Source organism: Thermobia domestica, chromosome 2 (assembly GCF_964235325.1).
Source record: "Thermobia domestica chromosome 2, izTheDome1.hap1.1, whole genome shotgun sequence".
NCBI lineage: Eukaryota > Metazoa > Arthropoda > Insecta > Zygentoma > Lepismatidae > Thermobia > Thermobia domestica.
In genome coordinates, this window is record NC_137455.1 from 72,598,224 (window position 1) to 72,624,970 (window position 26,747).

The 26,747-nt window shown below is 36.0% G+C and overlaps 1 protein-coding gene across 1 annotated transcript in view; it reads left to right on the forward strand.

Moving 5' to 3' along the window:
* Positions 1-26,747, forward strand: part of LOC145672682 (membrane metallo-endopeptidase-like 1) — a 173,744-nt gene that overhangs the window by 57,962 nt on the left and 89,035 nt on the right. Inside the window, exons 2-3 of the mRNA XM_081741850.1 lie at positions 3,130-4,375; positions 15,013-15,195. Coding sequence (XP_081597976.1) covers positions 3,130-4,375; positions 15,013-15,195 — 1,429 coding nt within the window. The remainder of the gene's footprint in view (positions 1-3,129; positions 4,376-15,012; positions 15,196-26,747) is intronic.

Consider the following 26,747-nt stretch of genomic DNA (forward strand, 5'->3'; position numbering starts at 1 on the left):
CGTAGGTTAACAATATTTTCGCAGTACTACTTTTACCCCTTCTCCATTGAAAGTCTTCTCCCAGAGGAAATTGTCTGAACCCATTAAAGGTAGGCTATAGATACCTGGCCTAGATGAACTAAAATGTTAAAACATGTAAGTGATTAACATCATGAATGTTGTGTTGGTGTTACTCATAAAGATGAGTTCATTTGTGGAAAATATTGAGAGTGAACTTACATATGTAGTTAATTGTGCTTTATAGCTGTCATTGCAAGAAGTACCTACTGTAAAAACAAATACGAAAAAAAGAGATATAAGAGCAATTTATGTATTTTCCAGACATTTCTACAAACTTTTACGCCTGAAATTATGTTTCCAGGTTTCAGAGTGCATCTAGGACACACTAGGTATACATGTAGCAATAGCAGAATTTGTTATTTTAATGATTGTATAGTGTACCCACTTCACCCCATAGCCTACCCACTTTGCCCCCACTGTTGGGTCGAAGTGGGAAATTAAGCCATGTACTATATGTTAAAAATTCCTATAAATGGACATACTTTCACTTGTGATAATAACCAAATAAACATTGTGTCTGTGATTTTAAAAGAAGTTCCCAATAGACACTACCAAAAGAAGAGTCCAGAACCTCTTTGTGGGAAAGTTGAAGTCACACAAATTTCGGCCATTCCAAACTCTGCTCACATTCTATCATTTGGTCATAATGCTTTCATTATACTAAATGAACAGGTGCATTACTGACTGGTATAGCGAGAAATATTGTGCTATTTTGAACATATTTGATGCATCTGCTTTCTTGGAAAACGCACTCGCAGTTTACATTAATTATTATTATCCTTTCTCTGAAATGTTGATTAGACTTCAAAACAGAGAACTTATTGTAGGAAGTACTTTTAAAGGAGCAGTTCGACTTAGAAATACAATTTTTACAAATTATTTCCATTTGTAGAGTTGGAAATTCTAAAAGGAATTGTGTTTGTTTGATTGCGATACGTCCAGTAGAAAGCAACAGAGAAAAAAATTGTGATGACGTCATCCGTGGTCAAGCTGCGAGAGCAGGATTCCACACACACAGTACCAAACATTTCATATGCCAGTGGTGCGATAGCACGTTGTAAAGACCGATTTCCTTTTCCTGAACTGATTGCAAAGACTTAGAAGTGTCATCTGCACGTAAAAAAATAATAATACCTGATGATGGGCTGCACAAAAGCTTTTGTAATATCATAAAACGCAGTTTTTCCTACAAAGCATAAGTTCGGCGTTTTACAAAAGGAACTAAAAGTTTCGAAACCAATACAATTTAAATAGATGACAGATGAGATTGCTACAACACCTAAGTACCTTTTCTTTAGTCTTGGTTCCGATTTCCAAATATAAGTATGTTCATTTTCATGTTTTGTTGCAATTTTAAATGATAATTCTATTATTTTGTGCTTCAAGGTATCTACAGGAGCGCGGCATATGTGGCAAAAATGAAATAACATTAGTAAAGTTTGCCAGAATACGAAAAATATTATACCGGTTAAATTTGTTTTATTCGCATCGCTCTCCGCGGAACAACCCTCGTCACCCGTTTAATCATCATTGTCACTTCATACAGAAAAATTAAACGATTAATCAATGTCCTGAGGAACACTGTCATCGTCATTGATTCCTTCTACAAGCCGGTATATATCAATTCCCAATTCACATTGTATAGTAGTGTATTTATATTTATTTCTAAAACAGTACCTTCAGAATCACGAGTGACACGGTCGCTATTACCCTCTACTGTCTCGTCTTGACTACAACCGGCAATCGCGTCTTGAACGATTTCTTTTACGTTGGTAATTGGACATACATTGGCGCTTGTTGAATGGCTCGGATTCTAAACCTTTCAATAATATACTTGGAACGGCATTCTTTCTCAGTTTGCGTGTAAATGATTCTCCTAGCGTTAGTTTTTCTTTCAGTAAACTTGACTGCTCGAAGTCGGACTCTTCAAAATGTTTGGAACAAACACACGTGTTTATATTTGTCACAAATTTTTTTTCTATTGATTTCCTTTAGCCGTAATTTATATCGATCTGGTGATTTCTCACGACTTGGAAACGTATAAAAATGTCTCTCATCTTTAATCGCACCCAGAATTACAAACACAACATGTGTTAGGCATTTCTACCTCACTTCACAGACACAGCACACACTAAACTAACACATGTTTTCTACTTCGCACAACACTACATAATTGCTGCTTTCTCCATATACTAATGCTGAAGGTAAAACAACCAACAAAAACGTCCCTAGAAATTCAACACAAAGCAAGACAGCTAACAAGCCCAAAACAATCTATTAAATCCACTTCACTATTCAAGGTTTATCAGCTGCGCACAAGGGAGTGGTTCCTCGCTAGCCCACGAGTGACGTCATCATTTGAGATTCATCAAAAACAAACGCCTATAGAAGCTGAACGAGAAGGCCTATCAAGATTTTAAAAAAATACGTGTCTCTTAATTTTTTACTCTTTCTATTGCACCAAACTTATTTTAACTCGAACTGCTCTTTTAAGTTTCATCTTCACTTCTATTAAATCGTTAAATGAAAATAGTGTTGGTGCCACGCGATAATACAGATGCAACAAGTTTTAAAACCTAGCTTCCTGCTACGATAGAAATATATTTCCTTCTATATACTTATGTGTTACTAACAACAACTGAGTACAACATATATTAGGATAAGATATAAATGTTTTCAATTTTTTAATTATAGATAATTTAATAATAAGTATGAGCTCGAAGATTTAGTTCGTTGGCCCTTAAACCCGTAGAATGGATTTCGGACTCAGACACTCTGGGAAGGCCAGAGATCTGGCAACCCCATTCCTCTAACGTAAAATCGCCTTGTCACACTTCTTGTTTTGGAAATAAATTCGGACCTTATCTAAAACTTCTTGTGTCTCAGTATAACCCGCAAGTGCTAAATTGTCGAAGGACTACTATTAGAAAATGACAGTCTGACAGATGTCTATTTGCTAATATTATGTTTATGAAGATGTTGAAAGGAATTCATTTTTTGTTTCTGTTATCATTATTATTTGAAAAAAGATACTTTGTATTAATTATCTACTTGTTTCTGATTTTACAGATTGCAGACCCTGCAAGGTCCAGGGGTATTACGGCTTACCTTGAGGATATCACAGAAGAGCAAGAGTTAACTACTGCATTACGGACAACAACAACACCACGAACAAAGCATCCTGTTCCTATTCCTTTTGATGAAGAAACTACGTCGAAGCGAACAACTAAAAAGCAAGAAACGACTACTGAAAATCAACCAACGACAAAACAAACAACTGAAAGGCAAACGACCCAAAAAACAGAGTCTAGTTCTGCTAAAACTAGCAGTGCAGTATTCAAATCTACAGCTGTCACTTTTGAAACTCATAAGACCAAAACCACAGTTACCGAAGCAGGCTGGCTACCTATACATCACACAAGAGCTGGAAAGGAAGAAGTATTGTCAACGACTGAAGACATAGTCTCATCAGCAACAGACATAGCAAGTAGTCATAAAATTACTCCAACTACTCCAACGAGTCTGGCTACTGGGTCGTCAACCGAAACAGACAAAATCTTTGGCAAAATAGTTGAAGCTGAAGAATTTTCAACTCCAAACTTATCATCATTAATACCACAAGAAAGTACTCCCTTGGTTTACTTATTGACTAAAACTAGTAGTGCAGAATCCAAATCGACAGCTGTCACTTCTGAAACTCATGAGAACAAAACCACAGTTACCGAAGCAGGCTGGCCACCTACACATCACACAAAAGCTGGAAAGGAAGAAGTTTTGTCAACGACTGAAGACATAGTCTCCTCAGCAACAGACATAGCAAGTAGTCATAAAATTACTGCAACTTCTCCAACGAGTCTGAATACGGGATCTTCAACCGAAACAGACAAAATCTTTGGTAAAATAATTGAAGCTGAAGAATCCTCAACTCCAAACTCATCATTAACTACACCACAAGAAAGTACTCCCTTGGTTTACTCATTGGCTACTAATGATTCACGATACATAGTAAATGTAATAGAATCTACAGCAAGTACTGATTTCTCAGAAAGGTCTACAGATTCCAGTGATTCAACAGGACATGCATCAAGTTCTATTCCAGTTGCATTGGACTCCGAAACATCCCAATCGTCATTTAAATATATAGCTACTACTGATGCTTTGGAAAAGGAAACTCAAAAACCCTCTACAGATTCAAGACCGACATCTCATTCTACTTCCACAGAGCCTGGTGAATATGTCCACTCGGAAGCAGAAGTGATACATGATCCTTCAAGTGACAATGAAACTAAAAGTGGGCGTCTGATTGCTTCAGAAGGTATGTTCTGTTTATGTAGTTATTTGTAGGGCATATTATGTGACTTCAGTAAACTCAAGACGGGTTCTTGTCTGTTTCTACCTATTTGGTGGTGAATTTACGTTAAGGTTATTGTTACAATCAAACTTTATGTACAATATCTTAAATATAATTCCATTTTTTTCTTTTGTCACGTCACGAAAGACGTCATTGCAGGGATATAACAAAAGTCATCCCAAAGCGTAAACCTAAAATATTCATAGACTTACGTAGCTTCCAACTAATGAGGAGCTATTATATTTCAAAAGAGTTGGGCTTTTCTTAGAATGCATATCAACTTTCGTTGCTGCTATTGTCTTTTTAAACAGAACTTTCATTTTTAATTTAGTTAAAATTACCTGTCTCATTTTCAGAATCAATATAAAAAAATCCATGACTCCTAACGACAGCAAACAAGAGCAAGCATATTAATGTATAGTTTTGTTCAAAAATCTTGGCTACCACTTTAGAAAGCGATATTGAAAAATGAAATGAAATTTTTGAGTTTTACGTCCCACGCTTATGCCGGTTAGGCTAAAGGAGACGGTGATGATGAGAGATGGATGAAATGGTGGAATGAAGAAAGTGGGAGGAAACGGGAGAACTCCGAGAAAACCCACGCACACGGTGTTTGTCCACCACAAAGCTCACTTGGCGGGAGCAGGGTTTGAACCCGGAACCCCAAGCACCAGAGGTGAACGCTCTACCACTGAGCCACCGCGACCCCTAGAAAGCGATATTCTGGCAAACTGTACGTTAGTGTTGTCAATGGCTCGAGCGGCTCGGCTCACGGCTCAGTTACCACCGAGCCGAGCCAACATCTCACCCAACTGAGCCGACTCGAGCCCTCGGCTCAATTGGGCAGAACCGAGCCAAGCCGATGGCTCAGGGCTCGAGCCGAGCCAGTTGACATCACTACTGTACGTCGGAAATCCTAATTCTCTGGCTCCAAATGACACTCTCAAACGTCATAAGAAAAATCTACATTCTATTGATTTAATTCCATCTGTAGGCAAGAGTGCAGACTTTTCAAAGAGAGATGAGTAGCCGGATTTTGTGAATAATTACACATTAGAAATAAAATTACCTTTAAGTAGTAAATTTATATAAAACTGGTCTACAAAAAAAAAAAAAAAAAAAAAAAATTCACAAGAACAAGTGTTACTTATTCTAAATGTACTTGTCCTGTTAAATTTAAAAATGAAATCAGAATTTTCCCATCAGGCACGGTTTTCTTGTGACAGTCATTTGTTTTTCCACGTAATGGACCATATTTTCTTAAATCGTCCTTGTGTTTGTAGCGGTATAGCTCAGCTGTTTATTAACATAAGCATATAATGTTGATGTCAGTGGAAGGACAAAGGTTATATCATATATGGAGTTTGTTGTCATCGATTCCATACGAAGGGGAGAGAGTGTTATTAAATTGTGTAAAATTTGGAAATTGTACATTTCCATTGCTCATTTTAACAATAGATTGTCAAAGTAAAGGGAACATCTTATTTTGCAGTTTTCGTTCTTGTTGTACATTAAAGAAAACACAAATACGACCACAGTATAAATATCACTTTTACTTACCTAAGATGTTGTAGGCCTGAATGATGATTTTTGGCTGTATTTAGTTTCCGGGATGTCTTTCTTCAATGTCCAGCAGTAATCGGCTAGCATTCTGGGACTACATTTGCCCTGATACCTCTTCTCCATTGCAGAAATTTGCTGGTGGAATCTCTCACCATGTTCGTTACTTACTGCAACAAGATTTTGCGGGAAAAAATCTAAATGAGAGTCTAAGAAGTGAATCTTTAAAGACATACTGCATCCCATAGCTTAGTACGAATTCACAAGATCATTGACTATTTCACAATAGTTTTCTGCTTTATGTTTTCCAAGGAAACCACGACAGATACCTACGAAGGCTTTCCACGCTTGTCTTCTAAGGGATTCAACAGCTCTGCAAACTTGTCGTATTGAAAGAAGGAATACTTGTTGGGCCAGTAGCGGTGTGATTTGCGGCCCAACAAATATTCCTTCTTTCAGTTTTGCGTCACTGACTTTGGGAAATTTAGATTGCAAATACATGAATGCAGGATAATTTTTGTCAAGTGCTTTTACAAAATTCTTCATAAGGTCCAATTTGATATGCAGCGGTGGTAAGTACACTCGTTCGGGATTCACCAATGGGGTGTGAAACACATTTTTGCTCCCAGGAGTAAGAGAGCCACGTTTAGGCCATTGCTTCTTAATGTAGTGCGACTTCTTATATCTGCTGTCCAATTCACATAAGAAACAGCAACATTTTGTGTGTCCCAGTTGCAAGCCAAGAAGTAAAGCTATGACCTTTAAATCACCACAGATATTCCAGTTATATTTTGTGTACTGGAGTTTATCTAACAACAATTTCAAATTCTGATATGTCTCTTTCATGTCAACTGCATGGGCCACAGGTATTGATGGTAATTCATTGCCATTATGCAGAATCACCGCCTTCAAACTAATTTTCGTGGAGTCTATGAACAATCGCCATTCCTGTGGCTGGTGTTCATGTCCAAGAGCTTCCATAACTGCACTAACATTATTACAGAACACGATACCATCACTTTGTTGAAAAATATTCTTTGAAATCACTATCGCAACTACGATACACGCATATCCTTGTTTCTTTGTGTAATAGATTTCAACCTTTGAGCCTGGAAGCTAGAAGTTCGGCTTGTTGTTTACACAACTGTAAATCCCGAATGAGATCATTGAGGTCTGCTTGAGTTAGTAGGTGGGGTTCTGATGTAGAAGCCTCGAATGGATTATCACTTCTATAAAAAGTTTCTTCCCCAGTATGCACTGCCTCGGAGTCAGAGTCTTCACTTACGGTCACAAAATCTGGACACGTCGACACAGGATACTCATCACTATGTAATACAGGCCTCATGGCAGATGGCAAATTTGGATATGTAACGGTATGTTTAGTTTTATTTTTTGTAATTCCTTTTATGTTTGTTAAACAAAAGTAGCAGTCACTGGAATGGTCTTTTTGTTCCCTTCAGATCATGGGAATTGCAAAAGGCATATGATGTGTGTCCTTTTTCCATCTTGTGAGAAGCCGCACACATATCACACAACATATATTCGGAGCCCATGGCTTATCAAAATCATCCGCTTTGCAGCCAAAGTAAAGCTCGTAACACTTTTTTATAAGTGGCGTAAAATTTCGCCTCGGAGATTTAAACGTTAGTTCACCACAAATGTAGCAGAAATTGTCCGGATGATTCAAACACTTTCTTGGCATTATGCAAGTTCTTTTTAACAACACAAGAAATGAAACAAAGAGCACTCCACTTACACAGAAAGAAAACCTGCGAGGCTCACTACACGATCACGAAGTCTTTCTGCTAAAACAGGTCTGATCTTGATCGACATTTACAGTGTTGTCAAGCCCCAAAAAGCAAACACCTTTGCTCCATTATTTTCCACTTTTTTTATTGCATAACAAAGAAACTTTCAGAAACTCGAATACCTATATACCAAGTGGGTCTCATAAGCTATATAAGTTTATAATTTTATCGTCCGTCGTTGAGGTGCGGCAAGAGGTAAGGGAGGAATTGCGCAATTGAAAAAAATACAATTTTCACAATATTTACCTAAATTCAATTACCTCCACCCCCATAACATTGATGACACAAATCTTGCACTACATGAAAGTTTTATTTTTTGCCAGTAATGTGCCACTTAAATTATCCTTCTTCATTAATAAAACACTGCGCTATGTAGATTCAAACATATGGACATTTCATGAAAATACGTTTCATTTCGTATATAAGGGTTAAAAAACAAGTGAATGTCACAACAAAACGGTGCCTAATGGAAACATTTTGATTGCATTATTGAATTCAGGAGAATAAACTGCTTCAGAATCAGCAATCACTTCTTTTGTGAAAAAAGTCATGTTGACCAGTGTAATTACTATTTTAATTTTCATACTTCTAAAATTAAAGATTAACTATTAATTTTCGTAACGTTTCAATCCTGCTTAGAGATCAGTATGATGTTTTTTGTTCCTTTCTAGACGAATTCAAAATTTGCTTATAATTTTTTTTCTTTCTGTCTTTAAAATAACTCAAGTATAACTTTTGGGATAAGCAGTTATACACTTTATTTTGTCCGTATAAATAGATGCGTTCTTAATTCTAATCAGGTATTTTTTTGTGTAATGTGGGTTCCTATCACCACGGCATGGCGCGTCCTCAGGTTGCGGATCGAGGAGAAGGCCTCTAGATATAGAGGTTAGCTGCGAATATACTGGATAAGCAGTCGCGGACAGACGGCAAGGAGTGGTACTCCAGCATGTGGGTTTGAGTGAAGCTAACAACCTCATCCTGTAAAAAGGTCACTTGTTCAAAAATATTCACAGAAGCCTTGGACCAGGACTGATAACTTGGCACAACCTCAACAAAAGAAAATGGACATGAGATTTGAAACACGGAATGTTAGAAGTCTTTATAGGGTAGGCGCGTTAAAATCCGTAACGAGTGAGTTAGAGAAATACAGGATAGACCTAGTAGAAGTTCAGGAAGTTAGGTGGGAAGGAAATTGAACTGTGGATTCCGGAAATTTTACGTTCTTTTACGGGGAAGGAAATAAAGATCACCTATTAGAAACAGAGCTTTTCGTTCACAAATGAATAATATCAGCAATAAAGCGGTTTGGATTTGTTACTGATAGACTTTCTTTTATTACTCTTAAGGGTCGGTGGTGTGATATTATTGTTTGAAATGTATATGCCCCAACAGAAGATAAGGGTGACGATACAAATGACAGTTTTTACGAAGAAGTGGAACGGATATTTGACCAAATCTCGCGATACCATATGAAAAATGTGTTAGGGGATTTCAATACGAAGGTAGGACGAGAGGATATTTTCAAACCGATTATTGGGAACAAAAATCTGCATAAGGAAAGTAATGACAACGGTGTTAGTCTCATGAAATTTGCAACACCCAAAAACCTTATCGTGAAAAATACATAAGGAAGTTTATCAATACAAATGGACCTCACCAAACGGAAAAGCACACAATCAAATTGATCACGTTTTACTAGATAGAAGAAGACAATGTAGTATAACTGATGTTCAGTCGTTTAGAGGAGCTGATTGTGACACTGATCACTACCTGGTAGCAGCGGTAATAAGAGAGAGATTATCGTTGAATCAAAAAATATTCAATGTCTGAAAACGGAGAGATTTAATTTAAAGAAAATAGAAGAGAGTCAGGTAAGAGAGGAATACCAGGTTGAATAGATTTTCGGTTTTAGAAGATTCGGAATGCATTAGTGTTGAGAGTACTTGAATTTAACATTTCAGGAAAAAAAGAGAGAGAGAGAAGCTGAAATACGTAGGAACAAACCATGGTCCGACCAGGAATGCATTAAACTAGCAGGAAGAGAAAACAGACAAAATTACGTTGGCTACAAAATCCGAATGAAATAACTACACAAAATTTCGTAGACATCAGACCGGAAACTTCTAAAACTTTTAGAACAGATAAATGCGATTTTTTGAAAGCTAAAATTAAAGAACTTGAAGATAGTAGTAAAAATAAAAACATTCGGGACATGTATAAGGGAATCAACGAATTTAAGAAAAGCTCCAACCTTGTGCTTATATATTAAAGAAAGTTGATGGAACAGTTCTCACTGATACAGACAGCATATTAAATAGATGGAAAGATTTCTTTGACGAACATGCAGCCAAAATCTAATGTGCATGGAGAAAGGAAAATACACACCGCAGAACCGTATATTCCAGAACCTAACCGAATAGAAGTAGAAATCGCTATAAAGAAATTAAAGAAACACAAATCTCCGGGTGTAGACGAAATTCCGGCTGAGTTAACTTTAGCTGGAGGCGAAAAATTGCGAAACAAGATACACAAACTCATTCTCCATATCTGGAACAAGGAAGAATTGCCACAAGAGTGGAAAGAATCAATCATTGTTCCAGTTCACAAGAAAGGCGACTAAACTGACTGTAATAATTATTGAGACATTTCTCTTCTGTCCACATCCTATAAAATCCTTTCAAATATTCTATTACCAAGATTGACCCCATACGCAGATGAAATTATTGAAGATTATTAGTGCGAACTTAAACGAAATCGATCAAATATTATCATTCGAAAAATACTCGGAAAGAAGTGGGAATACAATACCCCGGTACATCAACTATTTATTGATTTTAGAAAGACTTACTACTCGGTTAGGAGAGAAACATTGTACAACATTCTTAGACAATTTGGAATACCGGAAAAGCTAATTAGATTAAATAAGATATGTATAAATGAATTCCAATTCAAAGACCGGGTAGGAAAGTTTTTGTCCACGAGCTTTCACGTCGAGAATGACCTGAAATAAGGAGATTCGTTGTCGCCATTATTATTCAACTTTGTCCTGGAGTATTCAAGGAAAATCAAAGCAACCAGGGCCTAAAGTTAAATGGAATTCACGAGGTTATGGCGTATGCTGATGATGTAAATTTAATAGGGAATTATAGGAGAACAATAGAAAGAAATGCAGAGGTTTTATTAAACACTTACAGGGACTAGGGTTTAGAAGTAAATGCAGAGAAAACTAAATACATAGAAGTTCGTCGGGATCGTGATACGGCAAATTATGATGCGTTAAAATATCAAATAATACTTTTGATAAAGTGGATACTTTCAAATATCTAGGATCAATATTAAGAGATGAAAATCATATTCACGAAGAAATTAAATGTCGACTAAAAGCAGGGAACTCGTCTTATTATTCAGTTCAAAATCTCTTGTCGTTGCGAATTCTGTCGAGGAAGTTGAAGCTTAAAAAAATATAAAACGATTATCATGCCTGTTGTTCTGTATGGTTTCGAAAAATGGTCGCTTACTCTGAGGGAAGAACATAAACTGAAAGTATTTGAGAACAAGATACTGAGACGAATATTCGGACCCAAGAGGAACGGGAATGGGGAATGGTGGAAACTTCATAACGAGGAACTAAATAATTTATACTGCTTACCAAACATTGTTAGGATCATCAAGTCTAGAAGACTCAGACGAGCAGGTTATGTAGCTAGGATGGAAGAAAGTAGGAACGCTTTCAAGATCTTAACTGTAAGGCCAATTGGAAAACGACCATCAGGAGGACCTAGGCGCAAATGGGATGACAATATTAAGATAGATCTCGCAGAAATAGGAATATAAAGTAGAAACTGGATCCAGTTGGCTAAGAATAGAAGTCAGTGGAGAGCTTTTGTGAACGCGGCATTGAACCTCTGGGTTGCATAGGACATAGAGTTAGTTAATTATATTTTGCATCATTACCATGATTCTTTTCGAACATTCACGAGAAAATGTACCATTAATAAGGTAATAACTCCGGTTTTCATTCTAGCTGGAAGCACAGAGCCAATTTTGATCACTTACTTTGTTGAGCTGAGCGAAGCGAAGCTCTTATACTCGGGTTAGCCGTTTGGTTGTCCGCGAACTCCTCCTAGACCGTTTGGCCGATCTCAACCAAACTTAGCACGCTGATAGAGTATGTCGTGCTGAGTGACAACATAGGTCGAAATCAAAAATCCGATGTACCATCGAGGAATAATCACCGAAAAACGCTTCCTCCTAGACCGTTTGGCCGATCTCAACCAAACTTAGCACGCTGATAGAGTATGTCGTGCTGAGTGACAACATAGGTCGAAATCAAAAATCCGATGTACCATCGAGGAATAATCACCGAAAAACGCTTACTCCTAGACCGTTTGGCCGATCTCAACCAAACTTAGCACGCTGATAGAGTATGTCGTGCTGAGTGACAACATAGGTCGAAATAAAAAAATCCGATGTACCATCGAGGAATAATCACCGAAAAACGCTTCCTGATTACGTAGTTTAAGCTCGCTCAGCTCATTTCATTGCAATCGGGTATATCCATTGCATTCCTAGTATATCAAGTACTTTAGAGATTAGGACGATTGGGGAATAAGAAACACAGAAGTGAATTCTCTGAGTTCGCTAAGATGCATCACATGCCCTGCAATTAAACATAAATATATATACGAGTAAATAAATACAAATGTAGAAATATAGACTGATAGACATTTCTGAAGTTTGCAAATAGTAGATATGGAATATCCTTGTTACGAAACAGAGATTTGCTTTTGTTTTCTTAGCATCGCAAGGAACGTATTTGTCCCTTAGAATTTATGCACGTGCCTCCGTCTGACACTGATCAAATTTAGGAAGACAACGTTGGATGAAATTCTGAGAAAAAGAGTAAGCTGTTACTAATCACAAAGAACATATTCTCAACTTATGACAATTTGTGTTAGTTGGGATTCTCAGTAATTTGATGTTTCTGTTGTTCACGTAAGTGTGTATGCTAATTTTAACAATAAATAGGGCCTAAACATATTTTCACTGCATTCATGTAAAATATAAAATATTGGTGTTAACATCGCTACGCAATTGCGGACATTGACAACTACCAGAGGCATAAACAAACTACTGAAAGTTCCATTAAACACATGCGCACAATCTACTGACGATTAAAGAAGGCAATTTGTGAACTCTTTTTCACAGTTTCATCCAACGAATTTTCGTTAAATTTGATCAATATTTAATGAGTGTGCACACATGAATTCCTAGAGACAAAAACGACCCTTGAGAAACTAAGAAGATAAAAATAAGTCTAAGATTTTTTAAACATATACAGGCTTGACTGACACATTTCAAACTTGAATATTGCGTAGATGTAATAACACATGTATATTGGTTGGCGGGGTGGAATCCGAAAGAAGAAAGAACGCCACGTTATATATTCATCGCAATGGAGCGTTGGAGCACAGAACATCTCGTTACCTCAATTCATATTTATTACGAAACGTAAGTCTGTGCCAGAAATGCTTTTTTTTTTTTTTTTTTTTTTTTTTTATAGACGAAACTTTAATGTTGGTTGACATGGTAAGGTTCCATATCGGAATACAATATTGGCTTGAGTAAAGAAGTTTGAAGAGTCTGGTAATGTGTTCGATGTGAAACATGGGGCTTCAAGAACACTGCGAAATTCCAGAGAACGTGGAGAGATCAACATTAAAGTTTCGTCTAAAGAAATCGTTGGCAATTGAAAAAAAAATGAAATGAAATCTTTGAGTTTTACGTCTCACGGTTATGCCGGTTAGGCTAAAGGAGACGGTGATGATGAAAAATGAATGAAATGGTAGAATGAAGAAAGTGGGAGGAAATGGGAGAACCCCGAGAAAACCCACGAGCACGGTGTTTATCCACCACAGCCAAGGAGAGGGTCAGGGGGGTCTGGGGGTTTAAGGACCCCCAGAAATTTTTAAACGTTGTAAAAATAAAACCTAAAATTGTCTTTCCAGTTTATATATTGCCAAAAATTTTCCGCGGTAGGACCCTTGGATCAACCAAATTTGTAAGGGTCCTTAAAATATACTTGCGTTCCCAGTTTACAAGTTGCGAAAAATTTTCCGTGATGGGACCCGGATCCCTCGAAACAAAATCCTGGCTACGCCGCTGTCGAAAACATTGTTTGTCGAATTAAATCGTTATTTTTTGCGAAACTAACGATAGTTTTAGCAAAACTAACGTAAACTAACGATATGAATTGGAGTTGAGTTGATTTTAAGTTTAACGTCCCTTTTCAGCAGCGAGGCTATATGAGACGTGGACCTACTAATTAACGTGGAATCCGAACCACATGAGCTCCCGCCGGGAATCGAACCCGGGTCTCCCGCACCAAAGGCGCGTACGCTAACCGCTTAGCCACGGAGGAGCTCTGATATGAATTGGAATTTTATGAGAATTCAATATGGGCGGGATAATTCACAGTTGGCAGGAAACTTTATTTCTAGAATAAAATCGTCATTTTTGCGCTACTAACGATAGTTTTACCAAAACTAGCGTAAACTAACGATAAACTAACGATGGGTAAACGATATGAAAAACTTTTGAAATTCATTTGTGGGTGGGGAACCGTGAAGCCCATTTATTTTTTGAATAAATATTTTATTTTTTCGAAACTAACAATAATTTTAGCAAAACTAACGCAAAATAACGATGTAGATAAGAAAAAGAAAAATTCGTTAGGTGGGCAGGACAACTTCACAGACGTCCTTAAGGGGGCTATAGTCCCGAGCCTCCAGGTGAACAGGAGCGTCCACTCTGATAAAAATCTCAACTGGCTATCTAAAAAGAATTAAGAAGATACCATCATCATCATAAAATAAAATATGATCAAAAATATGAAACATATTCCCTTAACTATTCTACTGTACTTTCACAAAAATGTATTAGTTGAAGTCAGCAGGGGCCACATATTTTTTCTAGCCTCCAAATGGGTTAATCCAGCCCTGGTAATAGTATTGCAATAAAATATCTCCAATTCGTTTGAAAACTATTTTAATATTAAAGAGGTGTCTAAGATTGAGAATTTTTACATATTATTACATGGGGATAGGATTTTTGTTTCGGATAAATGTGTCCAACTTTATGATTTTGATTAGTTTCACGACCTGTTTTTTTTTTTTTTTTTTTTTTTTTTTTTTTTTTTTTTAAACTTAAACTTAGTCATATATTTTCCAGATTCCGAGAATGGCACCTGTTTAACGCCATTCTGCAAGACTCTTGCCAGTAGAATGCTCAGTTATATGAATCATTCTGTCTCTGCATGCGAAGACTTCTACGAGTATTCTTGTGGTGGATTTCGACGAGATAAACATATTTCACCTTACGATTCTCAACAAGAAATCACGCAAAGACTTAGAGGTAAGATTGCAATTTGGTATTTCTTCTCTATATAAATAATTAAATGCTTTGGAAGTTAGAAACACTTAACAATAAATCAATATAATTCAATCCAGTGGTGCAATGATTGATTACGTATACGTGATCTTAGAAATTGGAAAAGTAACTCGTAATGTACTGGTGATATACAAAATGATGGCGCGATTTCATAATTTGATAACAAACTAATTTCTCATCTTACACGTATAAATCTCACAATGTCACAGTTTCCCTTCTTATACTTCCTACGGAACAAATCTCCAAGATGACATCTTAGCATCTCTCTGTGACTGTGAGGTCCGTTTTGAAATCCAGATACGGGATTACTATATAATATGAGTTTCGTGTAAAGTTTGAAAAAAGACGCAAAGCACAAGAATAACATAACTAGGTCATATCCACAGTTTGGAAACTGGATGCTTTTGTATAAAGATAAGAACCATGGTCGCCCTTGTATGTCATATGAAAACATTACAGCGTTTCAGCAAAGATCACGCAAGTCACTAGCTAGAAAAGGGGAAACTGAACATACCGAAAGTGGCAATAGTAATGCTGCTGTATGTTTTAAAGCGTACAAGATATAATTAGTGCAAGTACTGGCACTGAAGATAACTTACTTTTAGGACAAAAGTAATATATATATATATATATATATATATATATATATATATATATATATATATATATATATATATATATATATATATAAGGGATGCAAATAAGCAACAAAATATTTTACCAGCCCAACAAAAAAGCTGCTAGCCCTCATTCCACAATAGAAATCATTTACTTACCTTTGGTATGATATTAAATACTTGTCCGCACCGATGAACCACTCGCCCCGGGCGAGTAGGCGAGTGATTACTTGCATCCTTTATATATATATATATATATATATATATATATATATATATATATATATATATATATATATATACAGTAGCGTACCCAGGAATTTATTTCGGGGGGGGGTCCAAACTAAATATGAAGCTATTTTATATTAAAATTGCTAAAATTGCCCCTAAAATTAGGCTAAATTTTTAAAAAGTCGAAATTTCGGGGGGGGGGGGGTCCGGACCCCCGCTCCCCCCTTCCGTACGTCCCTGTATATATATATATATATATATATATATATATATATATATATATATATATATATATACAGAGTGAGAGAGAGAGAGATAGGTAGATAGATAGATATAGATATAAAAAGATATATGCTCATTTTTACAGAATGGTTTGCTCGGAGCGGGGTTTAAACTTCTAACCCTTTTCGTGTGCAGCTGGGTGAAGGCCCTTACACCAACTGAAAAAGTAAAAAGGTGTGACTTTTACAAGTAGATACCTACAGTTGAAAATAGAGAAAATTGTTCGCTAAGCTACAATTGAAAGTAGAGGAAATGGTTCGTTGTATGCTGTACAATTTCATCGTTGACGGTGATTCTAGTGACCGAAGCAACGTTGCAATAACTTTGTGATTGAACTGTAAATTAACAGTGGTTAAAAGAAATCGTGAAATCACTTTGATAAAAGAAATAAATGTGAAAAAAATGTTAGACGAAAAATAAAAATCATATTACTAAAATGAAATTGCAAGTAGAGATATAATGCAGTTTTTCTAGTCCCGAAGTTTCTTGCATCGATTAATCCGTCAACTCATTTTTATTAATAATATCAACAAGTGAAATGAATTCGAAGTAATGCTGAAATTGTGTGGAAGTTCAAAAAAAAATATCTAGACAATATGGAACGGAGAAATAATATAAATATGGTTAATTCCAAATAATTACAGTATTTTCGAAAAAAGGTAACACTACCGGTAAGTTACACCAATTTAAGCACCAAGCTATTATTTATTTGTTTAAAACTAGGTTGGTTTCTGTGAAAATATATTACATTTCTAAGTGAAATATTTCACGATGATTGGAAAAGGAAAATCATTCAAGGAACGAAATTTTTCAAGAAATAAATAATGTACAGGGTTTTCATAAAATCTGGATGGATTTAATTCGCTTATAATTTACATAAAAATGCTCATATTGAAATCAAATAAAGTGCAAACGGTAGCGGAAGGATTAAATTTTTACCTGTAATCTGCACCAGCTCAGTTCATTCACCACCACACCTCCAACTGGGCGCCATTTACGTCCACACATTTGCGTAGGCGGCGCTGGAATCCCTTACCCTGTTCATTGTTGCAGGCGATATTGGCGGCCTCCCACTTCGAGGACGGTCCAGGACGCTTCCTGTCTCCAAGAACTTAGCATGCCACTTTCGGATTGCACTCTCAGTCGGTGCCGGCTTTTTGAACTCTTTGGTGAACTTTCGACACACCAGAATTGGTGATTTTAGCTTTGCGTACCACAGAACACATTGCGACGCCATCTTTGATACGGTAAAAAAAAATAGTCTTCTTAGAGGAGTTTTTCATTTATTTATTTCTTTAAAAGAAACACACACCAATACAGCTTACAACTTACTTTTAACAATCAACATTGAAACAACAATGGATGGAATTTGGTAAGAAACTGCCCCTTGCCCTCCCTCTCCCTCTCTCAACGTGTTCAGAGTTGCCGCTTATCTAACAGTGTTGCCAACTAAAAATTTAATCCTTCCGCTACCGTTTGCACTTTATTTGATTTCATTATGAGCATTTTAATGAAAATTATAAGCAAATTAAATCCGTCCACACTTTATGAAAACCTTGTATTCTATAGAAACGTCCATATTTCAACGGGTGACACAGGTTACTGTTCTTGCACTAACGAAATTGATGGTTTTAGAAATAGGCGCCGACTATATGGTTGCTCCAGGGCTCGAGCACCCATTGGAATTTTCTCTCTTCTTTTGGCTCATATTGGTAAACACATTTGCAAAAATTAAAATAAAATTTTGAAAAGTTCAATGTTAGAGTTTTGTTCAATACAAAGTTTAGGTGATCGTCGTAAAAATAAAAATAATAAATAAATAAGTAAATTGAAATAAAAATAAAGATCTTTAATACCTTTCATTTCATTACAGTAGCCTGTACTCTCCTGGATCCCACTCCCCTTAGTTTGAAAGTAACTGTTCTATTGAATCTGTTAAAAATAATAGAATACGAGATTCAAGATATGATTTAACTGAGAAGTACCGAAGCGTAGGAACCCACTGAAAAAAAAAATAAAAGTCAGCGTCTATGGTATTGGCATGAGGCAAGGTGTTTCCTCGTGTAGGTGACGTCGCTATCTCAATATTGTTAATTGACTTGTTTTTTCTATGTCTTTACGTACAACAATCTGTCATGCACTCGATTCCTTTTTGGATCAAAAGATACAATATATTGCAATGAAAAATTTTCTTGCAGGCCTTATATCTGAAGAACTACATATAGTGTAGCCAAACACAAACTCTCACTTAACTCAGTATTATGCCCTTATTCCGTAGAAAATGCGAAAACTCGATTTAGGGGCCGTTCAAAAATTTTGTGTGGCCCCTGATCTAAAAGCTAATTATTGGGCAAAATCGCAATCTTTTGATGCATTTTTTTGGATCATTTCTAAAATTTTTGACCAAGATCGCAATCTTTTGATCCATTTTTGATCATTCCTGAAATTATTGTATGTGATGTCAAAAGCAGTGAGAATCTGCTTCCTGAAAACATATAAACAGACTATATTGGATTTGGAGTCAATATTTGTAAATGACATAAATCGAGGTAAACGTTTGAAAAACACCATAAATACCCATAAATTGATACAAAATGTACTACAGCGTTATGTTATACTTGGATAAAAACAAAAAAAATGAATCATAAACTAACAAATTCTATAAATGTAACGTTAATAGTAGTAGCCACTTTAAGAAAGTAATAGTAGTACTCACGCTACTGTTCTGCATATAATGTCTAGCAGGGCAATTTGGGTGTAAATGATTTCGTGCATCACCACAGTCACTGTTAGAATATTACACACTAGATAAAAGCATCACTCGGGAATAGAGATGACTGCCTTCTATAATATTTTACCTGAAGTCTATGAAAAGAACAGGCACTATGGGAAAGATGGATCAACTCCGTTTCTCTGTCTTCTTGAAGTGATGACTGGTGTCTTACTTCTTGTCGTTTCTGGAATGTGCGGCATCTTATTATGGTATCATCCTGGTGTAGAACTCAGGAACTTGAAGTAGGTTTTCTTGACGGGTAGTGCAAATTTACTGGTACTAAGCCTTTGTCATAATAACGAAATTGACTAAAACAGGTAAATTACGTGAAGTCCGTGATTAGGGAACGATGCTTGTGCTTCTGTTTGTGGTCTTCTGAAAACTCTTCTAATTTTTTCTAGCAAAACTTTTATTAAATTTGGAAACGTCTTCTCAAACTTTCTTCTGATCATCTTGTAATATCTAATGAGAAACGTTGAATTTGGTACTGTGGTGCTGAAATTTATGGGATATATGAAGACAAGGCTCTGTTAACTAAAGTCAGAAATCCAATTTGCTTGCGTATTATTCATTCCCGAAGATTAAGCTTAACGGCAGTTTGCAAAATATCCTGTATTAGGGCTAATTTCGATCTTGGGTTCTCATTGAATCAGCATATGGTTAAATCTGTGCTATTTTTATTTTTATTTTAAACTAGCAGCGTTCACCCCGCTTCGCTGGGGTCACCCCGGAACGCAATAAACTTTGTTACTTAGATATTTTTTACTTTTTCGCTTTCAAGTGATATGATAAAAACCATAGAAGATTGCAGTAAATGTTAACATTATATCGCCTGTCATTTATGTTAACCCGCCGAGTGACACGGTCATGTGGGTTGCATATAAATACGGTTAGATTTAGCTATGATGAGCTAACAAAGGATTTCTACGTTATGTACACTTGAATGGTCAATTATCTCAAGACACTGGTAATTGAAAATTAAAGTGATATGATAAAAACCATCTAGGGTCCAAATCTTAATAACCCCCCAAAAATGAAAGAAATTGGTTCAGCCGTATTAGCGTGATGAGCTAACAAAGGATTTGTACGTTCTCTTTTATATATATAGATTATATTATATTATATTATACTAGCAGCGTTCACCCCGCTTCGCTGGGGTCACCCCGGAACGCAATAAACTTTGTTACTTAGATAATTTTTACTTTTTCGGTTTCAAGTGATATGATAAAAACCATAGAAGATTGCAGTAAATGTTAACATTATATCGCCTGTCATTTATGTTAACCCGCCGAGTGACACGGTCATGTGGGTTGCATATAAATACGGTTAGATTTAGCTATGATGAGCTAACAAAGGATTTCTACGTTATGGACACTTGAATGGTCAATTATCTCAAGACACTGGTAATTGAAAATTAAAGTGATATGATAAAAACCATCTAGGGTCCAAATCTTAATAACCCCCCAAAAATGAAAGAAATTGGTTCAGCCGTATTAGCGTGATGAGCTAACAAAGGATTTGTACGTTCTCTTTTATATATATAGACTAGCATATATTACCCGCTTCGCTGGGTTGAAATGAAAATTTAAATGCACAACTCCATATCTCATGTGTTTAATACCCGTGAAATATGCTTGCAGTAAATGTTAACATTATATCGCCTGTCATTTATGTTAACCCGCCGAGTGACACGGTCATGCGGGTTGCATATAAATACGTTTATTTTTATACCTATGATGAACTAAGAAAGGATTTGTACGTTATGGACACTTGAATGGTCCATTATCTCAAGACACTGGTAATTAAAAATTAAAGTGATATGATAAAAACCATCTAGGGTCCAAATCCTAATAACCCCCCAAAAATGAAAGAAATTGGTTCAGCCGTATTAGCGTGATGAGCTAACAAAGGATTTGTGCGTTCTCTTTTATATAATAGACTAGCAGCGTTCACCCCGCTTCGCTGCGGTCACCCCGGAACGCAATAAACTTTGTTACTTAGATAATTTTTACTTTTTCGCTTTCAAATTGCAGTAAATGTTAACATTATAGCGCCTGTCATTTATGTTAACCCGCCGAGTGACACGGTCATGCGGGTTGCATATAAATACGTTTATTTTTATACCTATGATGAACTAAGAAAGGATTTGTACGTTATGGACACTTGAATGGTCAATTATCTCAAGACACTGGTAATTAAAAATTAAAGTGATATGATAAAAACCATCTAGGGTCCAAATCCTAATAACCCCCCAAAAATGAAAGAAATTGGTTCAGCCGTATTAGCGTGATGAGCTAACAAAGGATTTGTGCGTTCTCTTTTATATAATAGATAAGAGGTACAAAGTACAAAAATATTCATGAATTATTCGTTTCCTTGTTTCTACCTGTTAGATGTTTGTTTGCTATGCTTCTAATTCAATAAAGCTTATTAATACCGTCTTTACTTGGGTAATAGTCTCACTTTTTGTACAAATTTTTTAATGTGAAAATCCAACTGCGATTATTACGCGAGGAAAACTGCCATTCAATTATCGCTATGATCAAAATAATTTCGAATTTTGATACATACAGCATTGTGTCAACATAAAATGGAGGGTGGAAGTAGGTTACTTGATCTCTGTTGACAGATGTGTCATGATATTACGTATAGTAAACACGAAAAGTTCTTTAGCTCGGATTCGCACAAGATAAACAATTTCGATGGAAGTCTCGTTCAAAAAGACAAAAATCCCGTAGACTGCGACTTTTATGCGGGGAAATTTTTTGGCGAATATTTTTTCTTTAAACTTAGGGTGCGACTATTATGCGAAGGCGACTATTATGCGAGTAAACATGGTAGAAAACCTATATTTTTATAATATTTTTTATATTTTTCATTCATCTGGCTTCTGAACTCATTATTTTTTCTTATTTTACAATTTCATCTACTAAAGAATATACTTCCTAAGCGATTCGTACGACCGATCTTTGGTTTTATCATCTAATTATCTTCACTTAACTCTCAATTGCGGCCGAGTGAGTGTTCTCATTTTGGTTTGCAGATTCATGTATAGAGACCGTTAACGAGATTTGGAATTCACATGTTTCGATGGATAATTCTATAGTTTACTTCATAAACATACAATATAGTATACTGAAACCAATCCAATCTGTATGAGTATATAATAATTTCATGACAGAAAAGGACTTGATCAAATATTCCGTGTGTATACTTCAATTTATGATGATCTTATTCTCCGGAGTGAAATCTCAATGTGAGAGGGTTGGCTACTAAAATTCGTTACAGCTCTGACAACTTCTTTCACAATGTTAGCAGTGGAAGGAAGTTTGGCCATATTTAAGTTTTGATTTTAATTTCGTTCTTTCATTGTAATGAATTTTGAACAAAAATATTCAAAATGTATTTGCCAGTAAGATTTCCTTCTGTCCAAATATTCAAAAATTCAGAATTGTTGTTACAATTGCATATGACATAAATAACCAGTTAATTTTTAATACGAGACATTCCAGGAAATAAGGGCGATTTTTCATATTTATAACTTTCTTCATAACGGCGAAAACAACTAAACGTTCCTGTATCAACTAGTTATTATTATTGTTATTATGGTAAAGAAGGGTGAACTCCACATAATTTACCTACATGTAAGTCTGGTTGCTGACAAATATCACTTTGAGTGAATAAAAAAAAAAAAATACCCGATGTTGAATTCGTCTTTAGTACCTGGAACACTTCATACGTTGTCTAAGAAGTGCTAAGAAGGAAACTTACTGACAAGGCAGGGTATCCGGGTGTAACACGCCGATTGCGATAACATTGCACAGGCATAGAGAAAATCGAAAAAGAAGCGACACGTTTTATATATATATATATATATATATATATATATATATATATATATAGGCCAACAACCGCATTGAAAGGGTCAAATAGGGGCATAAAAACGGGGTCAAACTGAGATTAAGTGGAATATAGCGAGAATGAGAAGAGATAACAGAAAAGATTCAATATACGAAATGCTACACATAGTCAACGCAAGGCAATGAGGTAGAATGCACCCATACGAAAAAAGCAGAACATTCGGAAATGGACCAATCACGTGTACAACATTGTCAAAATGTGTTACTGAAATGAGTGAAGAGGGTGGCAAGGAGCAGGAAGAAGAGAAGAAACGAAAACGGGAAAATACTTGTTTTTGCTTTGGGTCCATACGTCGTCTGTATACCAAAGAGACGCAGATTCACCTCAATGCACAAAGATGGGAGAACACGCAGGAAGGATGCAAATGCCACTCGTATAGACAGCTGGCGAGACAATACTGCGCAGTGAGTTGCATATATCGCGTAATAGGAACAACGATGAAATGCACGTTGCAAACGAAAATGCGTTGATTTAATTTGATTTTGATTTTAACGTTTAACGTTCCTTTCACCAGCGAGGCTATATGAAACGGGACCTACTGATTAACGTGAAATCCGAACCACATGAGATCCTGCTGGAATCCAATACAGGTATCCCACATCAAAGGCGAGTACGCTAACGAAAATGTGTGTAGGCAGTAATAACACAAAAACAAAGTGTTACAATTGTTGTTATGTTGTATGTACACTCATATCCAAAATTATTGTCGCATGTCTATAAATATGTTGTTGTAGGAATACTATTTTGATAACGAATTCGCCCGGTATTTCTTACAATGTTAGTATGTGTACCGGTATAATCGGCAAAGACATGTATGATGTAAATTTCATGTCAAAAGAGCAGTAAATAAGAACAATAAAAGGAAAATAAAACTTTCTTGTCCATTTAGCAACATTTTGTTTTACTCATTCTAATTTTCGTATTTATAATTCTTTTCCTATGAAATTTACCACAAATATACATTTCCCGATTATACACACAGTATCAGTATTAAAAGTACCTTGCAAAGTTATTATCAAATTATATTCTTACAAGAAGATAGTTATAGATATGCGACAATCATTTTGGACATGAGTGTACATATATACGTGTATTTTCGTAGTGATGTAATGTTGATACTCGTGCGTGGTACTGATATTACTATTGCTGTTTATCTTACGTATGTGGACCACCTGCTATTACATTCAACAGTGCTATGCATTTTTGTTCCCATTATGTGATATATGCAACCCACTGCGCACTAACTGTCTCGCCGGCTGCCTATAGGAAGGGCATTTGCATCCTTCCTGCGTGTTCTCCAATCTTCGTGAATTGAGATGAGTCTGCGTCTTTTTTGCATACGGGTAGGGATGGTATCGAGACGATTGTACAGTCTCGGTCTCGTCTCGGTTTAAAAATAGCTGTCTCGGTCTCGTCTCGAGTCAAAAATCGTCGTCTCGGTCTCGGTCTCGTCTCGGTCAACAAATGCTTGTCTCGATCTCGGTCTCGGTCTCGAGGGCCAAATCTCGGTCTCGTCTCGAAAGTCTCGAAATAAATAGGTGAAATTAAAATTGTAAAAGTATTATTATTGAAAAGTCTGTCGTTTCTGCTTCTTATTTTTGGCCTTATTCTTGACTTAGAATTATAGTATAGTGTACTTCTTCAGAGCTAATTTGCTAGCGCTGATGCCTTCCATGCGTATGTTCCAGTTTCAATCATCAGTGGGTACATCAAATCTGGGATAAAATTCTAATAGTAACCCATATTTCACTTTCATCAAAAGACTTACTCATATGGCCTCAGTACTGCCTATAGAATTAAACTCTATTAAATTAACTTCAGTACTATACAGTAGTTTATTTCCTTCCTTAGAATAAGAATTGTTCAATACATTCTAACGGATAACGCAACACATAGCAGCATGAATGTATTTAATAGTACCGAAATTGAAATTTTACAATTTCTCATTTATTATCCAATACATTCTGTTTTGACTGTCATTTTAAAAACATAATATAACGTTCATTATCTGAACAAATAGGGTAAATTATTACTATAATATATTTTGTTTAAAATTGATCAAATGCTTTATTACCGTTTCACATCTACGTGTTTAATTGACACCTTATAACACAAAATTCCTGAACTTTGTGGTGGGAGCTACGGCACTCATCTTTCCTATGTGTGGCCTCGGGTTGCATCACGAAACAAGTTAGATTCAAAGTCAGATGTTTCGCATAGTTCGCTTCTAAATTTAAGTACATTCTGTTTCTTACACAAGTTCCTAAAGTTGTAATGCATTATACGTATATCCACTGCCGTAACATAGATTAAGCTTATTCCTGAGCTCTTAGCGGTGCATACGATCTTTATTCGAGAAAACCTATCGTGCGTTCATTACGTTGAAATTTTATATTGATTGAAAATTACTTGCGAAACATGAACATACATATTATATAAGTATATAGGTAATTCGAGCTAGCTGTATCTTTTTTCTCTCTCTCGCCAAAACAAGTGATTCTTAACTTTCTAGTTTTCTTTTGTATTCATTTTCGTAGTTTTGCAGCAACATGAAGTATTAAATAGTCAAATTTTGGATCCAATTTTACCCTACCTTACCTAGTAAATTTATACAGTATACAGTAGACTATGTAAAGTCACTTTTTGGTCAAATTGAGTTAGAATACTTTTTTTTAAATAGACTATGTTCTTTCTAGTGGTGTAATAATGTAAGTCTAAAGCCATCTTACTACTTTGTAACTACTTAGTATAGTTTGAAAAACAGTATTATAAATCTTAGTTAAGGAACTGGTTTTTCGCTTCTCCTGTAAAATTACGAAATTATGACTTGGTTTAGTTTACCTCTGAGGTCTCGATATAAAATCATCACCATCATCATAATCAAGCATTATCAATCCACTGCTGGATGAAGTCTTCCCAAGTATTTCTACAACTATCTATCTTCGGTAATTCTTTTCCAGGTTACTCCCCACTGGTTCCTGATTTTGTCACAATTTCTTGTATGCGGACATTTCCTATGCTGTTTTTGTCACGTGGTATCCAATCTAAAATTGTTTTCGTCTATCGATCATAATTTTGTCTTGCAATATGTCCATCACATTTTCCGGTCTATTTTAAACATTATTTCATTAGTACCAGTCATTAGTTGCGATACAAATAGTTCATATCCTCTACTTTTGGAGCACAGACACGCTGCTTTTTGATCTTCGGATCTGGCAACACTGACTCAATTATTTAAATCAACAAAATGTAAGGACCCCCATTTGCTGTAATGGCTAGTACGCTTGATTTTGGTTCGCATGGTCCCGAGTTCGATTCCCGGTGGCGGTAATGTTCAACGACCGAAGTTTTTCAGATTCCACTATGATCAGCAACCCCACGTCTCCTTTAGCCGCCCTAGCATAATCGTGAGACGTTAAACTAACTGTGTATTACTAACAATGTGTATTACTAACTGTAAGTCTGAATAATTGCATATAGCTATATGGTATGGATCGAGTTTGAGGTGGTCGGTGGTCAAACTATAACAAATGAAATGCAGTTAGGGTGTAATTAAAATTTTAATAAAGCAGTTTTTTAATCTAAAAAATAAACCAAGGAAAACAACTAGTGCTACTGATAAGTTGTCAGTTACGTTTAATTTTAGTTACAATTTGCTTTTACATGTATTGCTGGAACGAAAACTTTGACAT